Raw genomic sequence first — 23,105 nt, forward strand, 5'->3', positions numbered from 1 at the left:
AATTCATCTATGTTGAGGTAATAACATAGTTTAATATGGCAAAAGGGTAGACTATTCCTTTAACCCTTTCCCCGCCAATGACGAGTTGTCTTGTCAATTACGAGAAAACATTTGCATGAAAAAATGTGTTCCTGCTGAGTTTTAATAATTATCTGTAATACCGCGATTATCCACTAGATGCCGCACTTACCCAATTAACAAAAAATACTGAAGCAAATTTTTTTTTATTCATTATACACTCCATGTACGTTTTGATAATCGTTCTGAATCTGTTCTCTAACAAAATTCCTTCACAAAAATGCAATTATTTCAGCCAATTAAAAATACCCACATTTAACAGTTTATAAACAGAGAAAAAAATATAGATAGGATGAAAAAATATTTCCCCCTGTTTTGTTTGTTTGTTTGTTGTTTGTTTGAAAGCAGAGGGACTGTTCTTTTTATTTGATATATTTGTATGTTTATGAAAATTTTCCTGGAAGGCATTTTGTGAAACTTCTGTAAAAATCACCAAAAAAATGCTGGCGGGCAACTTTTCAAAAAAAAAAAAAAAAGGCTGGCGGGGAATGAGTTAAGAAATATCGCTTTGTTGGCAGAATCCTTTAAACTCCACGCCGATTTTCAGTGATTTTTTAGTGAAGTGCACAAAAATACAATGACTAGTGGTGCGCATACTTTAAAGCAACACTATGTAGTTTCCATGTAAAAATGACTTACAGCTCCCCCATGTGGTTGAAAAGCGCAACAGTGCCTGGTATCAGACACTCTTCTGCAGGCGGGGGGAGCGGCAGGGTTGTGTGCTCTACCCTCCACCTCCACTTTCAGAGTGTGCTTGAAGCAGCTAGGAGGCTGCTCAGGTTGCAGCAACAGTACAATTTGTCCAGTTAAAAGTTGTTCTATCACTGAAATAATTTTAGAGACATTATTTAAAGGTAAAAAAACTACATAGTGTTGCTTCAATGTATTTTATCCGGTTAAAGTAGGTTTACCGAATATATTAGAATATTTTTTAGCTTTTATTCAAAAAAGACAGTGAAGAGTGGCTGAAGACTTTTTAGAAGTGAAAATTTTTGCATTTAACATTCTGGGGTCGACGGCGGCGCGGGCGCCGCAAAGTCTTTATTTTTCAATCACTCTGCAAAGAGAGTTAGATAACTCTGCTGATTTTGAACATACAGATATGATTTATACATCATTTAAAACGTTAAAGTGTCTAGTTTTTATCTGTCCACTCGCAATAAAAACAGAATGTTGTGCGTTTCGCAAAATTAAGAAAATAAACATGATGCGTGTTTTGTTCTCTCTCCCTCAGTGAAGTCTTTTCAGAAACACGTCAGAAAAATTAACTGTAACTTAACGAATACTTGTCATATAAACAAAAGATACATGTCTACATAATGCTTGGAATGTCTGCTTTTGGAAGATGTAAGTGAAATCGAAAACAAATATTGTAATTCGTTGTTAACTGTGTTAGAATAGGGAGATGTACCGTCTTTCTCGTGTTACTGCATTATCTATAATGAGCCACGCCCCGCTCCATTGAAGAGAAGAGCAGAGATCATCCATATTCATTAGTCAACCCCAGTCAATGGAGACTCCGTCTCTATAGCCATTCAGTGATGTGTTGAGTTTTTATCCAAGTGTTGGTGACATGACATCTACTTGTTTACTCAGACTGTAACTTAAGTTATCTCCAGACGCGAGTGTGTGTGCTTCATCAAACAGACGCGATCGACGTCCAAACGCACACACAAATACCTCATATTTGACGCGCTTTGTGGTATCGTTATAAAATATGCGATTGTAAACATCACATCTACTCATTTACTCGCGCCTAAAGTTATCTCCAAACAGACGCGAGTGTGTGTGCTTCGTCAGTGACGCGATGTCCAAACGCACACACAAACACGATGCCTCATATTTGACGCGCTTTGTGGTATTCTTATAAAAGGTGCGCTTGCAAACATCACATCTACTTGTTTACTCGCGCATACAGTTTCTCCAAACAGACGCGAGTGCGTGTGCTTCGTCAGTGACGCGATGTCCAAACGCACACACAAACACGATGCCTCATATTTGACGCGCTTTGTGGTATTCTTATAAAAGGTGCGATTGCAAATATCACATCTACTTGTTTACTCGCGCATAAAGTTATCTCCAAACAGACGCGAGTGTGTGCTTCGTCAGTGTGACGGGATCGATGTCCAAACGCAAACACAAACACACGATGCCTCATATTTGACGCGCTTTGTGGTAAATTTGTAAAATATGCTCTCTCGCCTGTAAATACAAGTTATCTCCAGGCGCTTTCTTTTTGCTTCCGTCAGACGCGGTCGACGGCCAAACGCACACACAATGTCTCATATTTGACGCACTTTTGTATTAAGACTCATCTAAACACATCTAAAACCCTGTTTGTTCGCGTATATCTCTGCACAGTAAGTTTATTTAACGCAGGATCACACATGGGAAGGCATTTCTTTTGTGTTGCTTTCACAAACAAACACGTAACAAGGCGTCGTCTTACTGCCTAAAGGCTCATTATGCCGCTCATTATGCAAGTGTTTTGTTCTTCAGCTGTCAATCACAGACTATTCAAGAGCTTCCAGCCTCCTTGCATATTGCCTTCCTAACCAAAAAGTGACTTTGAAATTGTAAATCAATATATTGTCTTATGTAAATGAGTAAGCAGAATGATTTTCACATCATTTTAAAGAAAAAACTCTAGACTACTAGATCCTGTGTTGAAAAGTCTTGGGAAAACATGTTTAGTATGGTTTTTTTTTGGACTTATATCAGTCACTTAAAAAATTAGCTTTTTCAAAAACCACGCATAAACATTTTTCTCTCAAAAATACAAACATGTACATACATGTTGATCATATAATATAGTAGCCCAGTTTGTGCTGAACACAGTGTTATAAGACTTTTGCCATTATTATGTTTTTAAGCAACTAAAAAAGCACAAATGTCAGGGCATGTCAAAACTTCTCCAGGGCCCCAAAAACCCCTTAGACCCCAGAGGGTTAAAAACAAGATTTTTAACGTACAAAGTTAAATTGTTCCCCATTTTTTCCTGCAAGCCTCAAATCTCTGAATATCAGTATATAACATCCATCTATTACTTGCATGATAGCGGTTTGCTGTGATTTGCATTACCTTGTAGAGCTGAGATGATAGTGGGTGCGTAGAGGTCATCTGAATTTCCCTGTCCGAGCCGACCGTAACTGCCTTCCCCTACAGCCAGTACCGTACCGTTAGCCTGAACCAAGAACGTGCAGTTCTGGCCACACACAACCTGAGCGAAATAGATGATAAAGCAAATAGATTCATCCTTCCTCTAAATAAATACACAATTGAATGATGAATCAATAATGTATAGTATTTATATGAGATGTTTGTGTCTAAGCTCTACCTGCTGAGTTTGAGAGAGCGAGGATGCAAGGGTGGGCACAGACGCGCTGGTTCCCGCATCCGCCAACTGCCCGTGACGTCCGTTACCCCACAGATATACCTCGCTTTTACCACCCTGCTGCCAGTCCTGATACCAAAAATGACAAAATGTGTGAATGCATCTTTACTAGACTGACAGAAAATATCAGTGATAGGCAGCTGTGCAACTACTTGGTTGTACATGTCATGCATACTGTAGCTCAGCCCTTAACCATTAGATACTCCGATATTGTTATGTGAAATAAAAAAATAAACAGACTGCAAATGGATGATTCTCGCGAAATTAGACTTATGAGGTGTCATGAAACATTTTGATAAAAAAAAGTAAATGCAAAGTAAGAGTATCAAATTAAAAAGTATACAGTTACAAACATCTCTTCACCTACAATTTGGCACATGATTTCAAATGACATTATACAAACCATTTTGTTGTTTTTTCCACATTTAAGGGGAAAATTTTCATTACCGCAACGTGTCCATGACTGGATTTGGGTTCTTTGACATGGAAATATTTATAATTAAAAAATCTAAATAATAATAAGCTTCAGTGCATGAAATACTATAAACATTAAAGGGATAGTTCACTTTAAAATAAAAATTCTGTCATCATTTACTCATCCTCATGTTGTTCTTAACCTTCTGATGAACACAAAAAAAAATATTTTGAGAAATAATGGTAAACACACAGCAGTAAGTGACCATTGACTTCCATAGTAGGAACAATATTTTGGAAGTATTGTGATAAATGACTAAGAAAATGTTTTGATAAATGATGGTAAGCACACAGTTGAGGGTACCTATTAAATTCCATCATATTTTTTAAGCCTACTATGGAAGTTAATGGTCACTTTCTGCTGTGTGTTTACCATCATTTTTCAAAATATCTTCTTTTGTGTTCATCAGAAAAAAGAAATTCATACAGGTTTAGAACAACATGAGGAGGAGAAAATGATGACAGAATTTTCATTTTAAAGTGAACTATCCCTTTAACAGTAAAGAAACATGTGGTATTTGGTGATCATTGGTAAATGTAGAGACAATAATAAGGAATATAAATGTGTCCAAGACCAATTTTCTCATCCTCCGCAACAATTTTCAATCATTGTTTAAGCACTCAAGGAACTAAAATTGTTGGAAGGGACATAATTGACTGTGACACTCAAGATGGCTACCAGGTTAGCAGTTCTTGTTTTTCTCTCCAGATAAAAGTTGAAATTTTGTTTGTCATAGTACCTAGACAACTTTTTGGTTCTCATTACCGAAACATAAGTTTGTAAATGCATATATTTAATGTAATATCATGTTGCGGTAATAATAATTTTAGATAATCATAATCTAAAAAATTTAAATAATTCTATAGAAATTTTTTTTTAAATCCTCTAAAAATAATGGTTATAGTAAGTTCAGACTTTAATCTTATAAAAAAAATGGCTTCAAGGGCTTTTTAAAAATTCTGATGCTGACACCTTCTAAATCTGGATTTTGTGAGAATCACCCAAATGTTTTGATAACACACTCCCCCTTTAACACACAATAGATATAAAAACTTTATTCTGAAAATATATTATTGAACAAGGACAATTTCAATTTACTTCATTCACGTTTTAGCTAGTTTTCAATGACAGGATTTGTGTGAGTCAGGACGCAGCTTTAATGCAAAGCAGAGTTAGGATTTGTGCGTTTGTGTGAGGTCATTATAAACTGAGTATTTTATAAAAGCTGAATATGAGAAACACACGAAGAGTGATAATAATCTGCCATGGAGCACAGTGTGCTAAACACAGACTACACTGACACTGAAAAATTGGGCAGAAAAGTTTCACATTTCTGCAAAATTTCACACACATTTAACCACATGCATAGACAACATAAAGACACACATAATAACAGACACACAATGACTTACTTCAGGCCTGCTGGTAGCCCAGGACATGAGCTGTTCATCCATCATAAATGTCCATTTACTGTTGTCCTGGACATATCGTAAAGCAGAGGTATCACTTTAAATGATCTTTTACTTCAAAGAAAATAACATGCTTTGAAAATAAGAAACATAACTAAACTTGTAGTGGTATAGTCACAAAATATTTTGCTCATTTATCCGTGTCATTGTCAAGGATCTCCGCATTTTTCCGTGTCCGTACCACAGACTTTCTTTTACGTGTCAGTTTCACGTACTGGTTACTCAATTGTTTTTCCTATTTTTAAACCATAGTCGCATGGGTTTGGGGTTAGATTTGGGTGTAGGGTTAGGATGTCACTTTAAGTATTGGTTTATAAAAAAAAAACAGATTTTTAAACATTTGTCACCTGACGTTAGGGTTAGATTTGGGTTAGGATGTCATTTTATGTAACAGAAAGTCATTCTAACCCCAAACCCAAGCGACAATGGTAAGAAAACAAACAGGAAAAACAATTGAGTAACCAATACGTGAAACTGACACAAAAAAGAAAGTCTGTAGTACGGACACGGAAAAATGCGGAGATCCGTGACAATGACACGGATAAATGAGCAAAATAACACGGAGATTCAAAAGTTTCCTGGGTATTGAACCTACAACACCTTGTGTTTTCAGCTCTCACCAGTGGTTTGGTGAACTCTGTGGTGCTAGGCTGAAGGAACTCGGGTACAGTGAAGGATTCTGGGAAGGGAGCACCCCGTGCAAAGGCCTCTGCGCTCTTCACTGTGGTGGAGTAAGTAGCGAGCCAGTTCCACTCTGAGGGGCAGGAAGATCCAGGAGGATCTTGATCTGGCCCCGTCATGATATGGTGAGGTGGTTTGGCCTGACGACACAACAACTGATCCAAGAACAGACCCACGGCCAATGCAGCCAAACTCTGAAGGAAGGCACTGTGGGTCAGCTGATCTCCTGCCATCACGTGACTCTGAAGAGCAATACAAACACTATTAGAAAAACAGCAATAATAAATACAGACATTTAAAATTGTTTACCATATTTAATTATGTTGCAGTTCCAAATTAAAATTATATTATAAAATTTAACACCATGTAGCAAATGGCTCGGAGTCAGATTGAGGCCATTTGGCGTCTGGATCGTAAACAGCCCTAAAATTGTGACTTTAGATAACCCTGTGTCCTGATAACACAATCACCCAGATATCTACCACCTATCAAGGCTGTAAAGTGGGCGACAATTAAAACAAATGCAGTCTTCAAAGGAGCTTCAAAGGAAACCCACCAGAGAAACCTGAGAGCCGTTCGTTCGACGATCGCCAGAGACACAGCTGGGGTCACAGACTATACGTCTGTGATTAAACCACATTCAAAGATCACAATGAGCTGTTTAAATGTATATATATGTTATATCCCTTTACTGCATGATCATGTATGTGTGATGTAACTGTGCGTTAACACTTTAGTTAGATTTTATTCACTGTAGCATGGTTCATATCTTAGGTATGAAATTACTATTCAACGTGATCTTAAACCAATGTCTTGTCTAGTATCAAATTAATCTACTCTTTATTTCCCAATCATTTCTATGTATCATATTACCATAAGCCGCATCAATGTCATTTAATATCGATTTGAAGAGTTATGGGAACAAACTTGTATCATTATGCAATTACGCAAATGTGTTGTCTGAAAGAACAAAGGCTTGTTTCCCCGCGCAATCGAACACTTCACACATTGGCCGTACACCCAAAATGGGCTGGGCGTGTGAAAGGTCAAAACGGCCTATCGCCCAAGCCATCATAGCTCATAGCTCATTTGCTCATTGATCATCGCTCAATAGCTCAAATCGCTGATTCGCTCAGTATCTCAGTCAGTGGCTTAGTTCACTCATGAGCGCTCAATCGCCCGGTTACTTAGGTAACCCGCCAGCGCAGTTTGGAAACTCGCTGAGACTCAACCAGAGTCCCTCGGATTCATCATCTTTTCTCTGAGCCCCGTCTTTCTTCGGGACAGTCTTGCCTGGCTTGCACTTTGCGCTAGAGTTCGGAAAACCCCGCTGACCAATCCGCCCTACGAAACAACTTAACGGACTCCTTCATCTTACACGAACGCACCTGGACTTTCTCTCTCTCTCTCTCCTTGCTCGCACCGCGTGCAGCAGAAACTTCGCAACGCAACACCAAGAGCCAAATGCAAGTATAAACTTGTTTTACTCGCTGATGTTTAAGCTTTACCCCTTATGAAAATTAAGGCGCTACTTAGAGATTTTCCAATGGTTTGTGCAGATGTTAAGCAATAGTGCTTCGCCAATCTTTTACTCTCTCTCTCTCTAGCTTTTTCAATCTTTACTTTCTCATCTGTGTTTTATGTTATTGAATGTGTGTATGTTTAGTTAGTCGATATGTGTACTTCATTTTATAGTTAATAAACCGGTTTGCATTTTCACAATTGAATTGTTTCTGTGTTCAATGCTCATGAAAGTAAAGTCACTATCTCTGCCTTTTGATCCAGCTACACGCTGCGAGTAGCACTGAATATCAGTGAGAAGGTTAATTTTAAAGGCCATGAAATTTACATTTCTTAGACGTTAATATACGATTATGGATATATGTCTTCGGTGGACGAACATATTAATTAATTGTTATTATTAATTCTGCTACGCCAGGTAAAACCTGATAAACTTGTATAATTAATTAAAGTTAATTATACATATTCCCTTTTGAGCTAAAATCTAAGATTCCCTTGGGAATCCCCGTAGTGTTTCGGTCGGAGGTTCATAGTGTTTCAAATAACGTTATTTCCCTCCTCCCGCAAATTCGCTACATATAATGGTGGAGAACGCGCGGGCAGATTTAAACATTATTTTCTGAGCAAACCAGTTACAAATCAAATGTGTTTTTGCATTGTGTGAATGAAAAAGAACTATCAGCTATAACTGATTTCGTTCTTTATTTGTATGAATGAAAATGTATTTTCCTGTATCATTTTCAGGACGTAACAGACTCGCGCCCCTGTTATGTATATTTAACTGCAGTCTTTAAGGTAACCGTATTAAAAAACCCTTTAATACGCTGCATTACCGTCTGATTCCGCCTAATAAAGAGTAGAATTCCTTTATTTAGAGCGAAGCGGTGGTCGAGTGAATACTCCCATCTGATAAGGCCTTTTTGTTAAATCTCCAGGAAATGATTTACAATTAGAGAAGCTGTCTATTGTATTTTTCCATTTTATTCACGTACGTGGATTTTTAAAATTGTGAGCACCGAGGGTAAGACTTTTCAATTTTAACTGTTAAAGGAGATGAAAACTTGATCAAGTATTTATAGTCACAACGTATGATAAAGCACGTTGGACTCTCGTTTATTGCGTGTCCCGGTAACATTAAGCCCAAAAGAGGCACCGGCTGAACACGAGCGAATTACATCCGTCGTCTTAGCAACGCAGCGGCCGCCGATGTAACTACTGTATAGAAGCAAATCTTTGTCAGTTTAAAGCGTACTACCTAGTTCTAACACTAAATGTCAGTCTTGAGTGTCTAACACTTCTCCTTTTCCATTACTCTACGTCTGACTTCCGCTTTCTTTGTTTGTTGGGCGAAATATCGCCATCTAGTGGGAAAAGCTCGTTTGGTCCTCTCATAAACTCTTTTGGGAGTATATGACAGGAATCAAACTTGGATTTTTGACCTTACTTCAATAACTAGGTTATTCTACTACTTTGTAGTTTTATTTCCTACATATTGAATGTTATGGTCTTAAATTATAAATAATAATTAATATTGCTGTGGCATTTATTTTGATTTATTTTATTTTTATTTTATTTCATTTTTTTTGCTGGTCTCTCTCACTCCTTACTCTCATGTTCTCTTTTCTATTGTAGAGATTGTATTTTAATTAAGTTTAAATTTAAATTCAATGCAGTTTGATTTATTTAAAATTTTAATTGAATCAATTCTTTACTGTGAATAGAATTCAGCCCCATAAGTCCCATTCTCAGTGAATTAATTTATGTTTTAACTGGTGCAATAGGATAAGCCCCTGTGCATCTCTTGAAAGCTACCATTTGAAATGTTTGACAAATGTAAATTATGCCTATTAAATCACTGTAATGCACATCCTCTTGTTCCTTTGTTGGAAAACTAGCGTAAACAGAAAGTTTTAATATATTTTGGCTGTTTTCAAAAGCTCCGATTAAATAAAAAACAACATCTCTTGTTGATCCAGAGAGCAGCATTTCATGTATCAAAGCAGATGCTAAGAACATTTGAAACCAAAAACACTGCAGTGCGAGAGTTTGCCGGGTCTCTGGACAGCGGGAGCTCTCTGCTGTTTATCAGAGTACAGTAATGAGCTGATAATGGAGCAAAACTCTGCAGCAGAACCGGGAGAAGAGCCAATGAACAGAGAGAACAAGCTCAGCACAGTTTCTATGTAGACTGGGTCAGAACTGAGCCAATTATATGCGTGCATGAGTGTGTGTCAGGTTTTCTAATGGATTAAATCAAGAGGCATTGTGCTATTTCTAGTCTTCTAAAGTACTTCGAGAGTCAAGAGTTTGGAGGTTTTTTTTAAACCAAGCACATTTTTGTTGTATGGACATTTTAGCCGCAGGCAGATTTTAGTTAAAGCTAATTTTTTTGTAATTTATATTTATGCATTTGGCAAAAGATACAACTGGTTTAATCACTGTGGGGCAGTTTCCCAGACAGGGATTAGACTAGTCCTAGACTAAAATAAATGTGAGAGCTGTCCAAACTGAAAACAACTAATGTTTTTAGTTTAGTAAGGCATGTTGGTTTAAACTAGTTATATTTCCTAATTAAACTAAGGCTTAGTCATGAATTTTGTTAGAGATCAGATCCAGATGATTATCAAAACATACACAGAGTTTAAAATGAGTAAATAACATTTTGGCTTTAGTTTTTTCATAAATTGGGTATCTAGTCTAGTGGATAATTGCGGTATTGCAGATTAACATAAAATTCATCAGGAACACGTTTTATTTTTTATGCACATGTTTTCTCTTAACTGACGAGAAAACTCGTCAATGGCGGGGAAAAAGTTAAAAAGTGTGCTTTTATTTATTTCAAGCGATCAAATTTACGACGGGGATGGGCTGATTAATGGGAAATCACTCTTTAAAGGAATATTCCATTTTCTTAAAAGAAAAATCCAGATAATTTACTCACCACCATGTCATCCAAAATGTTGATGTCTTTCTTTGTTCAGTCCAGAAGAAATTATGTTTTTTGAGGAAAACATTGCAGGATTTTTCTCATTTTAATGGACTTTAATAGACACCAATTAACACTTAACTCAACACGTAACAGTTTTTTTCAACGGAGTTTCAAAGGACTGTAAACGATCCCAAACGAGGCATAAGGGTCTTATCTAGCAAAACGATTGTTATTTTTGACAAGAAAATAACAAATATACACTTTTAAAGCACAACTTCTCGTCTAGATCCGGTCCAGCGCGACCTAACGTAAATGCGTAGTGACGTAGGGAGGTCACGTGTTACATACATAAGACGCACATTTGCGGACCATTGTAAACAATATACTGACACAAAGACATTAATTAGTATCAGTTGACATACAACAACGTAGGAATGGTCCTCTTTCAACACATTTGTAAACACTGGGGCGGAGTTTCGTGTTCGTCCTCTGTGACCTCTTGACGTCATGACGTATTGCGTGGGGTCACCTGGCGCATCACGACCGGATCTAGACGAGAAGTTGTGCTTTTAAGGTGTATGTTTGTTATTTTTCTTGTCAAAAATGACAGTCGTTTTGCTGGATGGGACCCTTGTGCCTCGTTTGGGATCGTTTGTAGTCCTTTGAAACTCCGTTGAAAAAAACTGTTGCGTGTTGAGTTGGGTGTTGATTGTTGGTGTCTATTGGGGTCCATTGGAATGGGAAAGATCCTGCAATGTTTTCCTCAGGGAACATGGTTTCTTCTCGACTGAGCAAAGAGGGACATGGACATTTTGGATGACATGGTGGTGAGTAAATTATCTGGATTTTTCTGGGGATGGGCAGGGCCAGACAGAATCTGCAGACTTTTTTTTCTTTTTCTGCTAATTTTTTTTTCTTTTTTTTGAAAAAATTTGCGACATTTGCGGAATTGCATCTAAAATAATTCCTTTTTAAAGGCTTACAATGAAAATGAATACACCATACCAATGAATCCTCTAAATTAAACTAGACCAACATGAACCAGATAATGTGCATGTCAAGATAGAATTATAGTTTGTATCTAAAATTGCATTTATTATTGTTTATAGTGTTATATATTACAGCAGAATAAAAAAGCGTGTGTTAATACGTTCTCATTATGAATTTAGCACGTATGAAGATAATTTCATCACTTTTACAATGCAATGTAAACTTTATATTAAAGATAACAAGAGCATTTGTCTTGTAAAGGGATTTGAAATGAATATGTGCTGACTGTCGTGCGTCACATAGATGACAGAGTCAAGTGAGATCTGCTTAACTCAGCTGTAAGTTTTTTTTAATCTCAAATATCAAATGGTTCGTGCTCTTTTTTTATTAAAAACAGTCAAAGCAAACAGCAAACGCAGAGTTAATGTACTTATCAATGAAGGCTCACAAAGGCGTGGGATAGGCTATGTATGTGTGCTTGTTGTCAATGACGGTTACTGGTCACAAACACGCTCAAGCGCAGGGTACGTGTGCTTGTCAATAACCTGATTCTTTAGAAAACAAATTCATGAGCCAAAATTGTAAACAATATATGTGCATAATAAGCCTATAAACATATCAAACCTTTGGTTAAGTGTCAAACTGCTTTTGGAGCTTTTAGCTTTATGTTTAGGCTTTTATTGCAGATGTGATAACTTGACTACCTTCTCATAGCTGTACTGCTCCTGCAGCAGCGTGGGAAGTCGCTCAAGAAAGACGGCCATGCAGGGAGCACGGTTCAATCCCAGAATGCCATGACTGCGGAAGACAGATCGACAGGATGCCAGAACATGATTCTGAGAGATCCAGTCAGGAGTACAGCGAATTAACAAAACATCCTGAAAGAGAGAAAGAGATAAAGCATAAATAAAGCATACAACTTTGTGTTGCACATCAGAATTAAAATTCTGGTTTGGTACCTTTGATCTACCAGAGCAGGCAGCCACCCCTATGTGTGGTATCCAGGTGGTACAAACCACTGAGCCCATTCCAGTAACTACAGTCTGCAGGACTGAACCATCCTAGAAAAGAGGGTGTGTTTATTGCCAAAAAGAAGAGATCCACTAATAAAACAAACATTTGTAATAACTTGCAACTCACCCGCAAAGACCAGATGTTCAACACACCTCCAATTCCCCCAGACACAAGGGCAAGTCCACTGGGACAAAATGACAGTGTTTTTACCGCGGTAATGTGCCCACTCAGTCGGAATACACATTTAGCATTACCCCTCTGAAACACACAAACATGTACTAAACTGGCGCAAACAAATTTGAGAGAACATCTTTGTCACAATCTGTCTCTTATAAGATGAAGTAAATTAAAAGATAAGAGGATAATCATGTAATAAATAAGAAAGTCTCATTTACTATAATTAAATTATTCTCTCAAATGAATAAATAAATAAACAGATAATGAAATCTGACCTTGCTGGCACTGCTCTTGTCTTGGCTGGTAGAAGGGGTGAGGAAATTGGGCACTGATACACTAGTGCCCCCTTGAGGAAGAGTCCACACATACAGGAGGCCATTTTGACATCCACTGAGGAAATCAACAAAACTGAAAACTTTAGCTGCACTTGAAGGATATAATAATTTTATATGCACACATTCATATGGTAGATGAATATATACATATTACAGTATGTCTACAAAAATTTCCCTTTAAAATATCATTAAAACTTTCCATACTCACACAGCCATCATAAGACGAGGCTCCGCCCCTTGCCCAGGCAGTGGGCACCACTCAGCTGTGTTGACGGTGCCCGCGTGGAAAAGAGAATGAAGGGTCACCCAGGCGCCGTTGGCCCGACCCCAAATCTTCACCACGTCGGAACGGCCAACAGAGAGAAGAAGATGACCTGTGGGATCCCACCTGAGCCCACTAACACTCTCCTGTAAACATAAAAAGAGTCTTTATGCATGGTTCAGATTTTAACTTAAACGTTTTGTTTATGTGGGGGTGTGCAGAATTGGAGTCATGTTAGTCTCAGCCTCAGACGTCATGCCCACAGAATGTTGGCTAAACGTCTGATGTGTATTGTAAACTTAACTGGAAACCCTGTGGGAATGTCCAAGTCGTCTTCTGATTTGTTGAAATTAAACGGATTTCCGGTCGCAATTTTTTGGTCCCTCTGGAAACAAAGCTCTGTTGTTCGATCGAGGAAGCGCATCAGTTATTTAAGTGGCTAATAATGAGCAATTATCGTGATCAGCTGAACGCCAAATACGTTTCCTATCGCTTGGGTTTTGTTAGGAGATAGAGAGTAATGAGCCATTGATTGGCACTTTTGCAACGTTCGCTAAAATTACACACTACTTGTTCCATCTATTGACTTGTTGCACGCCGGCCTGTAATTTTGGTGAGACTTCCAAGACCCAAAACGTGATGCTAGACAAAACAAACTGTGATTGGTTGTTCCCTTGTGGGTGGGCACTGGCCAAAGAAAAAATGGAAAAACACCAGACCTTCAGTATTGAAGGTCTGGCTACGTAAGACTAGAGTCATGTTAGAAATTCTGGTCTTTCATATGGTTTATTCAATCAACTGGTTAAAGGTGCAGTATGTACATTTTAGGAAGATCTCTTGACAGAAATGCAATATAATATACATTAGTATATTTTTAGGGCTGTGTATTGGCAAGAATCTGACGATTCGTATCACAGTACAAAGGTCACGGTATGGTGCGATATACTGTGATATTGTATGCCAGGTGATATACTGGGATAGGGGTGGGCGATAAACCGGTAGACATGATTAACCGGTAGAAATTTGTCAACCGGTAGAGATTTTGGACTATCGTCTCTATCGAGGTTACGAAGCCCACGTCACGCTCTTGTGCGCGTGCTCACGAAAACGCAACGTTTGTACACGTAATTAAGCACCGCAGTTTTAAAACAAGCTATTTTAAGCCATTAAAACATAAACCACAGATCTATATGCGTGCACTCTTTCTGTCTGTGAGGAGCGCGCAAGTCACGCAACCGCTGCTCATTAAGCTCGTGAGCATTTTTGCCACTTTATTAGCCTTAAATATTACATATATGCGTCAAAATTCCCGTCTTTGCAAGTATCCTCATAAACACGACCATTTAGGGCTTAAGAGAAAGCTAAAGATCCGGAATTTGGTCTTTAAGGGGAAGATACCTATTTTTGCTCCTGTCTGTCACTCATGTTTATTGAAACGGCATTAAGAGAAAATTTCTCACTGCTCTTAACTAAATCACTTTTTTTACCTTAAATAAAATAAAATATATAAATATATATACATAATTATTTATTATCATTCCTTTATTTAGTTTTGTTTGTTTTTATCTTCTTTTTATGCTTGTATAAGGTTTTTGTGAGAATTATAAACATTTCTATGGTATTAAAACATTAAAAAAACATACCGTTATCATGATATAAAATGAATCCTATCTAGGGATGCACCGATAGGATTTTTTTGGGCCGATACCGATTTAAACGGACAACTTCTGGCCGATACCGATGCCGATATTAAACACTTGTATACAATACTATACAGTTGGTCTATTAGCTAGTTTTTTACTGCATCAAATTATTTTTACTGAACATGGATTGGATCTAATTAATATTCAACTGACCAACATAATAAGAGAGGCACAAATTAAGCTAAAACAAATATAATAAGACAGCATGACAACCTTCAAAGGTGGTTTTAGCTATTCAGCATTTATTTTATTAACAACATTAACACATTTTTTACATATAATGGATTTCTTTATGCAGTTAATTAATAAACAATCGGTATCGGCCTTTCTCGTGCTATTGCCGATATGCCGATGGTTTCAAATTCATCAAATATCGGCCAATTAATATCGGCGGCCGATACATCGGTGCATCACTAATCCTATCGTGATAGAAGATTTTGGTCATATAGCCCACCCCTATACTGGGATATTTCTTATTTTGGGAATAGAATAGGATATAAATCATATGCAAACCGTAGCCAAAAAATATTCAACTTGTGTGAAACTGTGAGTTAAGAACTGACCCGGTCCGGGTCCAACTTTAATGTAATACCCCATGCCATAAATCTAATACCCAAACCCCTATTTTTTGATAGATGGACCAGGTCAGCACATATTACACATCACATTGCTATTAAATCAGTAAACAAGTTGTAAAATAAAACATTGTCTTAATTTACAAACAGTGTCAGACCCGTGCCCCGAAGTAATTAAACTGACCAATAAAAACATGTCCTCTACCTGGGTCTTCCATAAAAATCTTTACTTTCTTCCACTCTGTAAGTTTAAAAACTGCCATCTAGCGGTCGGGGTGTAAACTGAAAACGAAAAAACTGCCATGAATCTTATATGGAAAAAAAAACTGTGTTTTTGGGAATCAATGCAGTATTGGCAAACAAAATATCCCAATACACACGTGTATCGAAATTTTCTTACACCCCTAATATTTTCATTGGTGTATACATATTTTATTATTTTAGAATGAGTCATTTTTATCTACATACACCGCGGGTCCTCTTACATGGAAGGACTAAACAATTGGTTGCAATTCACAATCTCACCCCTAGATGCTACTAAAAATCTACACACTGCACCTTTAGACTTCTTTTTTAAATTTATCACTAAAATGTTTTTTTTTAACAACCTCCACATTACATCTTTTTTGTAATTATTAAAATATTTTACCATTATTATCACCTTTATTGTTAAACTATATTGATTTTTTTTCTTTATTAGTAATAAGTATTTGCTTTCCAGCAAAGTCTTTTTTGTACCATAAACACAAAATTTTGAGGTCCACACTCTCCGGAAATGCAGTCAAAAGAATGGACGGCTCCGTTTCGTAGCTTTCTGCCGCTGCTAGGAGAATTTTGCCATCCGGATATCCCACAGCAAAGGGCTTATCTACGCTGTACCAAGCAACACACTGAGGTGCTAAACAGAGAAACAATACAAATATAAAGCTTCCAGTTCAATCACACAACAACTACTATTTAAGGCCCAATCCCATTTCTCTGTCTTACCCCTACAACTTAGTTTTGCACATTCATGTAAGCGTAAGGACCAATTGGGATAGCCCTTACTCTCACGTAAACGTGGCAAACTAAGGGGTAGGGGTAAGGGGTAAGACAGAGAATATTGTATTTATATGCACGCACCCTCTTTCCTGTGGCAGTGTGCGAGTTCAGTGCTCTCCACTTTTAAGTCCTCTGTGACCTCCAACCAGCAGAGGGAGCCATCGAGCCGACCCACCAGCAAACTCTCCGGAGCGTTCGCCTGGCTGCAGGCTTCCTGGCTGAGGAACGGAGTGGACGTCTGGACCCACGATAGCGCCGTGACCCAGGAGGATTGAGCTTCGAGGTGTGCCCGAGAACCTGCGGGAAACATCAACGCCAATCATTTTTGAAGTACACCTGCTCAGTTAAACAGATGATTTGTCACCTGTTTGTGGTGTGACTGTGTATGTTGATGGTCTGACCATTTATGGTCCAGATGTTGATGAATTTGTTCTGGAAGGCAGCCAGCAGTGTTCCCCCTGCACTCCATGACACAGGGGACAGCAGATGAGACCCCATGGAGCCATCTGAGCACGGAGTATCCTCACTGCAAAGACACACACAGGTTTACATAGCTTCTATAATAAAGACATACAATGAATCTCGATTGTTTTGTAAAGCGTTTTCGTGAAGAAAGTAAGTTATTTATGTATCATTTTTCCAAGGAGATGTTTTCACTTCTGGGTACAATGTTGTCCTTAAGGTTTAGCTAAATATCCACAAAAACATGTGCAATTTTGCCCGTGTATGTAGCCGGATACATTTCAATCATATTCTACATGGGATACAGTTTCCAAATGACAGATTACTTGTAATTTCCCACCTATGAAACATTTGGAGTCCCTAATTTCTTATCAAAAGAGTCTCCCCCATAGACTGTAAAAAACAAACAAAATGGACGACGCGACGCCGCTTCCTTCCATTGTAATTAACTGAATGTAAAATGTACGACGATGGGCGCTGACATGTTACGCAGTCAGTTTGGAGCCAGGGCATGCGCAGAAGGAATCGTCTGTGGAGCCCGGAGGTGGAGCCGCGTTATCAAACTTCTTGCACCCAATTCAACCACGCCCCTTGAATGTCTCATTGGACTGGCTTACTAAAATAAGGTAGGTTAAATACAACTCATTTTGTCGGTGTGAAATAACACAAAAATTGAAAATTAATAGTTAATATCTTTAAAGGAATAGTCTACTCATTTTCAATATCAAAATATGTTATCACCTCAACCAAGAATTGCTGACACATCCCTCCACCATCCGTGCGCGCGCACGCAAGCGCCGGAGCGCGCCGCGACGCCTCGACAGCATCCAGCCCAGCCCCCCTCATTCAACTGTACCATTTAGAGACAAAGCCAGAAGTGACCAAACGCATCAACGTTTTTCCTATTTGAGACGAGTAGTTGTACGAGCAAGTTTGGTGGTACAAAATAAAACGTAGCGCTTTTCCAAGCGGATCCAAAAGAGGAACTATATTTTATGGCGTAATAGCACTTTTGTGAGTACTTCGAGTCGCCTGAAAAGTCCGCACCCCTTCTCACTCTCATAATGGGAGAGGGAGGGTGTTACTGCGCCGAGTCGAAAGTACTCCCAAAAGTGCTATTACGCCATAAAATATAGTTCCTCTTTTAAATCCGCTTAGAAAAGCGCTACGTTTTATTTTGTACCACCAAACTTGCTCGTATAACTACTCGTCTTAAAAACGTTGATGTGTTTGGTCACTTCTAACTTACGTGCACGGACACAGATGATAGAGGGATATATCAACAGTTCTTAGTTAAGGTAATAACATATTTTAATATTGAAAACGAGTAGACTATTCCTTTAATCTTCCCTTGAAGTTCAGAGAGTCCACAAAGAGAAGCTATCAATCTAACAACACGTCCCGTTTCTATAGCATCAAATTACTAGCTAAAATGAAACTTAAATCACAAAAATTAACAATTGAACATTAATAATTGAACATATAAGCGTGAAAACAGCTACTTTAAGAACGAAGTGATTTACATAAGTCAATGCAAAGACGCGAATAGGCATCCTGCGTTAACCAATCAGGAAGAAGTCGCAGAAGCCCCTCCCATGATGCAAATTTCCATGTGAATGTCTCGAATTACTAGAATTTTACGCGCGAATGTAGCGATTAAACTCAAAATGAACTTACTGTTTTATCATGAAAAATTAAGTACTTAATCCAGTCTAGTCTACTAGTATGCACTGTCACAGTATGTGATTTCGGATACAGGGCGAGTGCTTGTAAACAGACTGTTGGCTCAGTGTGTGTTTGTCTCACCTGACGCTGCAGGTGAGTGTATGCTGCAGTTCTGCTGTGTTTGGTGAGATGTTCCACAGTCGAGCGGTTGCATCCTGTGAACTGGTGGCCAACAAACCCTGCTCTGCGTTCCAGACACAGCTGCTCACCTACAAACACAACAGCCAATTAGAAACGAGTCCAGCTCATACTCACTGACAACCATTTGTGATGCCTGGGATGAATGAGAACATTCACATGCAGAACCACGGGTATATATGTGATAATGATTACACTGGCCATATATATAGTATGTTCCTGTAGCTCAGAGCATTGCTTTAGCGATGGGTTTAAAGCATAGGGATTGAACATACTGATGTATACATAGACAAAATGTATATACTGAATGCACTGTAAGCCACTTTGGATAGAAGCATCTGCCAAATGCATAAATGGTAAATTTATGGGAACTCAATGCTCTACCAACTAAGCTACAGGAACACAAATACATATATTATGCTTCACTTCAAATATATTACTGTAATATGACCAATTTGTTGAATAACTTTGTTTTATTGTGATCTGCATTTCTGTAGCTCACTTGGTAGAGCACTGATTTAGTGACACAGAGGTCATAGGTTTAATCCCAGTGATCACACATACCGATAAAATATATAGAGAGTTTGGTTCCAAAACGCGATAAAAGCCATTCTTTTTAAAAATGAGTTTCCACCAAAATCAGTATTGAATCAGGTCAGTATTAAAATGTAAATTCTTAATTTTCCACAAAATCCAATATCTGCTGTGTTATTCTGTAATTTTTTCTCCCTTTTTTCCCAAAATGCAATAAATGCCAGTCCTCCTTCTCTGCAGATTGCAATAAATCCGCTCAACAAATCACAGCGCACCATTCCACGCATTGTAAACAACAATGGTGGCGCAGAATACACACAAAATCCTAGTTTTCCTCTTTTACTTTGTAGTTCATGATCAACAAACAAACAAAAACAATATAATACTTTTGATGGCATTAATAAACCTGTGGTGGTTTTCTGTGACGGGAAGAAACGTAAACCACCAAAAACTGATAATTTACACGAGAGGCACTCGGAAGACGGAAAAATGCCGGCTGTTGCTTGTTCTCCCGACAGCATCAAGCTTCGGTCATGCTAACACATTGACCCCGGGGATCTTATGATAAACTTTCCGTCATTTTACTCGAAGTCAACGAAAATCGAGCAGGACCAAAACATTTTACAGCTGATCGCTGTCAAAAAGTTCAGCGACAACGTCCCAAGGATGACAGCAGCAATGACAGTGTTCTTAATATCACAAAGTAAGTGTTTTTTATTAATGACATTAATGTTTATATTTTTAATTAGTGTGTACAACTAGTCAACTAAATGAATATAACATGGCAAAGATGAATGCACATTTATATATTGATTCAATAGATTTATAGCATTTTGAAAAAAAACCTTTTGGATTTATTGCATTTTGTGGAAAAAATAATAATAAACCTTTGAAAATCAAATTATGGATTTGAATATTTTATGTTTTTTATAACCTAAAGATGCTATGTGAAAGTTTGTAACAGAAAATAGTGGTTTTCATCTTGTCACTTTCTTGGTATAGAAAACACGTTTATACCGAAATGAGTAAAAATGGATTTATTGCGTTTTGGAACCAAACTTTTCATATATAAACTTTAATGCACTGTAAATATTTTGGTTAAAAGTATGCATAAAATAAAAATGTACTGTCAATGTTTTCTCTATAAAAATGCACAACTTGGATTAAAGCATCAAATCCATTTTTTATATACACTTTTGTATCTAACCAATCAGATGTATTTTTGTATGTTTCTTTGTATGTTAGTTAGTATCATCATCCTCTTTACCCTGTTCTGATGTCCTTCAAGTTTTCTGATGGAGCACTTGCGCAGATCTCCGGCCATGTCACTGTATGTTTGGGGCCTGACGCTGTTGTCTTTCTCAGAGACCGCCAGGGCTTGAACAAGCTGCTGTGCTGCCCATTGGCGGTGTCTGCTGGTCAACCTGGCCGACAGGGCGCAGGCGGCCAATGCATTAGCCAGTTCCAGTGGACCGACCCGCACACCCGCATGAGACATGGAAGGTCCGGAGGCTGGAGGGCTTCCTCCTTCTGTCCAAAATAACAGAGTTGAGATCATTTTAGTTTTAAAATTTGATTCATGGATGTTAAACAACAGAATAATAATGTGTACTTATGAATTTTATAAAAAATGTATATGCATACTGAACTATTGACATTTTGTCTGTACTGCCTGTACTAATATCTATACTGCTAAGCTACTTTGTAACCATGCAAATTGTGAAAAGCGCTATAGAAATAAATTTGAACTGAATTTGGAGTAAGATTTTGACCAATGTGACTAAATATAAAAAGTGTGTGCAGATCTTGTTAGGACAGCTAACAGGTTAGTATGATTTTTACCCTTTAATTCAGTAGATTCGCTTCTTTCCGCGCTGTAACGATAACGGATGCCCTTCTCCGTCAGCAGAGACACCAGACTCTGTGTGACGAGAAAAGTGGGCGGGGTCAGCTCCCTAGGCTCCTGTGCCGCCCTTTTAAGGGCGGAGCTTTTCTTCCTCCTCTGCTGTGGATCAGTAATGGCGCTGACGTTTATTCCTGTAGCTGCAGCCATGAGATCCTAAGAAGAGAGAACGAGAAGACAGGATGATTAAACGAGGAGAGAATAAGAAAATGATGAGGACTGTTGCGAACATAATGAGATGAGAAAGATCAGTGAGGCAAAAAGTAGGATGACAGCTCGAGAGAAAAAAAAGAGAAAATGTACCTGAGTGCAGATGTCTACCAATTCTCTGTAAGCTGCAGGACTGTGGGATACTAAACTGCCAATGGCTGAGCTGAGGAAGGATAGGAAGGCGGAGCCTGTGCGATCGCTCACACAGCCACGCCCCATCCCCTGCTGGTCCACGCCCATGTGAACACGCCCCCCTGCTGCTAGACACATCAGTCGCACTAAGATACGAATGTCAGCCAAACCCAGAGCCTCCAGACCATTGGACTGATTACATCCTGAACTACTGAAAGACACAAAAACAGAGACTTTAAAAAATGTTATAAAAAGACCCAAATTTTGTTTTGTACTCATTTCCAACAACTGTCCTACTGTAACTATACCTATAGAGTAAGGTTAATGTGTGACAAATTGCATGTCCAAAATAATGCTCAACGTGACGCTACCCTGTCACTGCAATAGTTATTGTGTACTACTAAAGGAGGTCAGGTGTATGTGTTTGTGTGTGTGTGTTACCTTGATGAGGTTTGGGAGAGTGCTCTCATCACCATGCTATAGGCCAGCAGGATCTGAGCAGTGGAGGTGACTCTCCTCAAAGCCAGCAGTCTCTCCTGGGGCTCCCGCAGAGACGCTGCCTGCTCTCCAAGACTCAGAGGAACAGAAGAGCTCTTCAGCTCCGTGCTCACCACACCTGCACAAACACCAACAACAATGTGCTGTATAGTATACCAGTCAGAGAGGAATAAAGACAATGGGTCTCATTCACTAAGCATGCGTAAGCCCAGATTTGTGCATAAAGATGTTTTCACGAACATATATATTTGTTAAATATTTGTTAACGCATCCAATATTTCTTTAATGTTAGCCCGGTCGGTAGACCGCACTAGCTTCCTCCAGCGACAGCAAAACCCCCCAAATAAAAAATGCAAAGCAAAACTGAACTTTACCAATAATAAATATGCGCACTTTTGCTTCTATGACAAACTGCTCAAAACATTTTCTGTGGACCAGCGCTGGTTTGGGTGTTTTTACTGCAGTCACGTGACTTTAGTCTCGTGCATGCGATTCACAACAGAACCAGAAGAGAAGACAATGCTGAATAAAGTCGTAATTTTTGTGATTTTTGGACCAAAATGTATTTTCGATGCTTCAACACATTCTAACTGACCTACTTTGATGATGTTTTTATTACCTTTCTGGACATGGACAGTATACAGTTAATAGATTTTCACTGAAGGGTCAGCAAGCATCTGAGACTAAATCTAACATCTTAACTGTGTTCCTAAGATGAACGGAGGCTTACGAGTTTGGAACGACATGAGGGTGAGTCATTAATGACATTATTTTCATTTATGGGTGAACTATCCCTTTAAACAATAACAAAGTCAGATCAGTCTTTTCACACAAACATTATGGAAAATACCTGCATCAG

The 23,105-nt window shown here is 38.4% G+C and overlaps 1 protein-coding gene across 1 annotated transcript in view; it reads right to left on the minus strand.

Annotated features, from left to right (window-relative positions):
* The window catches only part of LOC129423052 (probable E3 ubiquitin-protein ligase HERC1), a 113,899-nt gene that overhangs the window by 16,083 nt on the left and 74,711 nt on the right, over positions 1 to 23,105 (minus strand). The window contains exons 48-64 of the mRNA XM_073871463.1: positions 22,190 to 22,364; positions 21,710 to 21,959; positions 21,346 to 21,562; positions 20,771 to 21,033; positions 18,913 to 19,040; positions 17,046 to 17,170; positions 16,726 to 16,941; positions 16,366 to 16,501; positions 13,272 to 13,463; positions 13,004 to 13,118; positions 12,678 to 12,809; positions 12,497 to 12,598; positions 12,242 to 12,415; positions 6,037 to 6,339; positions 5,360 to 5,425; positions 3,416 to 3,541; positions 3,160 to 3,298 (exon numbers count right to left, since the gene is read on the minus strand). Coding sequence (XP_073727564.1) covers positions 3,160 to 3,298; positions 3,416 to 3,541; positions 5,360 to 5,425; positions 6,037 to 6,339; positions 12,242 to 12,415; positions 12,497 to 12,598; positions 12,678 to 12,809; positions 13,004 to 13,118; positions 13,272 to 13,463; positions 16,366 to 16,501; positions 16,726 to 16,941; positions 17,046 to 17,170; positions 18,913 to 19,040; positions 20,771 to 21,033; positions 21,346 to 21,562; positions 21,710 to 21,959; positions 22,190 to 22,364 — 2,859 coding nt within the window. The remainder of the gene's footprint in view (positions 1 to 3,159; positions 3,299 to 3,415; positions 3,542 to 5,359; positions 5,426 to 6,036; positions 6,340 to 12,241; positions 12,416 to 12,496; positions 12,599 to 12,677; positions 12,810 to 13,003; positions 13,119 to 13,271; positions 13,464 to 16,365; positions 16,502 to 16,725; positions 16,942 to 17,045; positions 17,171 to 18,912; positions 19,041 to 20,770; positions 21,034 to 21,345; positions 21,563 to 21,709; positions 21,960 to 22,189; positions 22,365 to 23,105) is intronic.

Source organism: Misgurnus anguillicaudatus, chromosome 9 (assembly GCF_027580225.2).
Source record: "Misgurnus anguillicaudatus chromosome 9, ASM2758022v2, whole genome shotgun sequence".
Taxonomy (NCBI): Eukaryota; Metazoa; Chordata; class Actinopteri; order Cypriniformes; family Cobitidae; genus Misgurnus; species Misgurnus anguillicaudatus.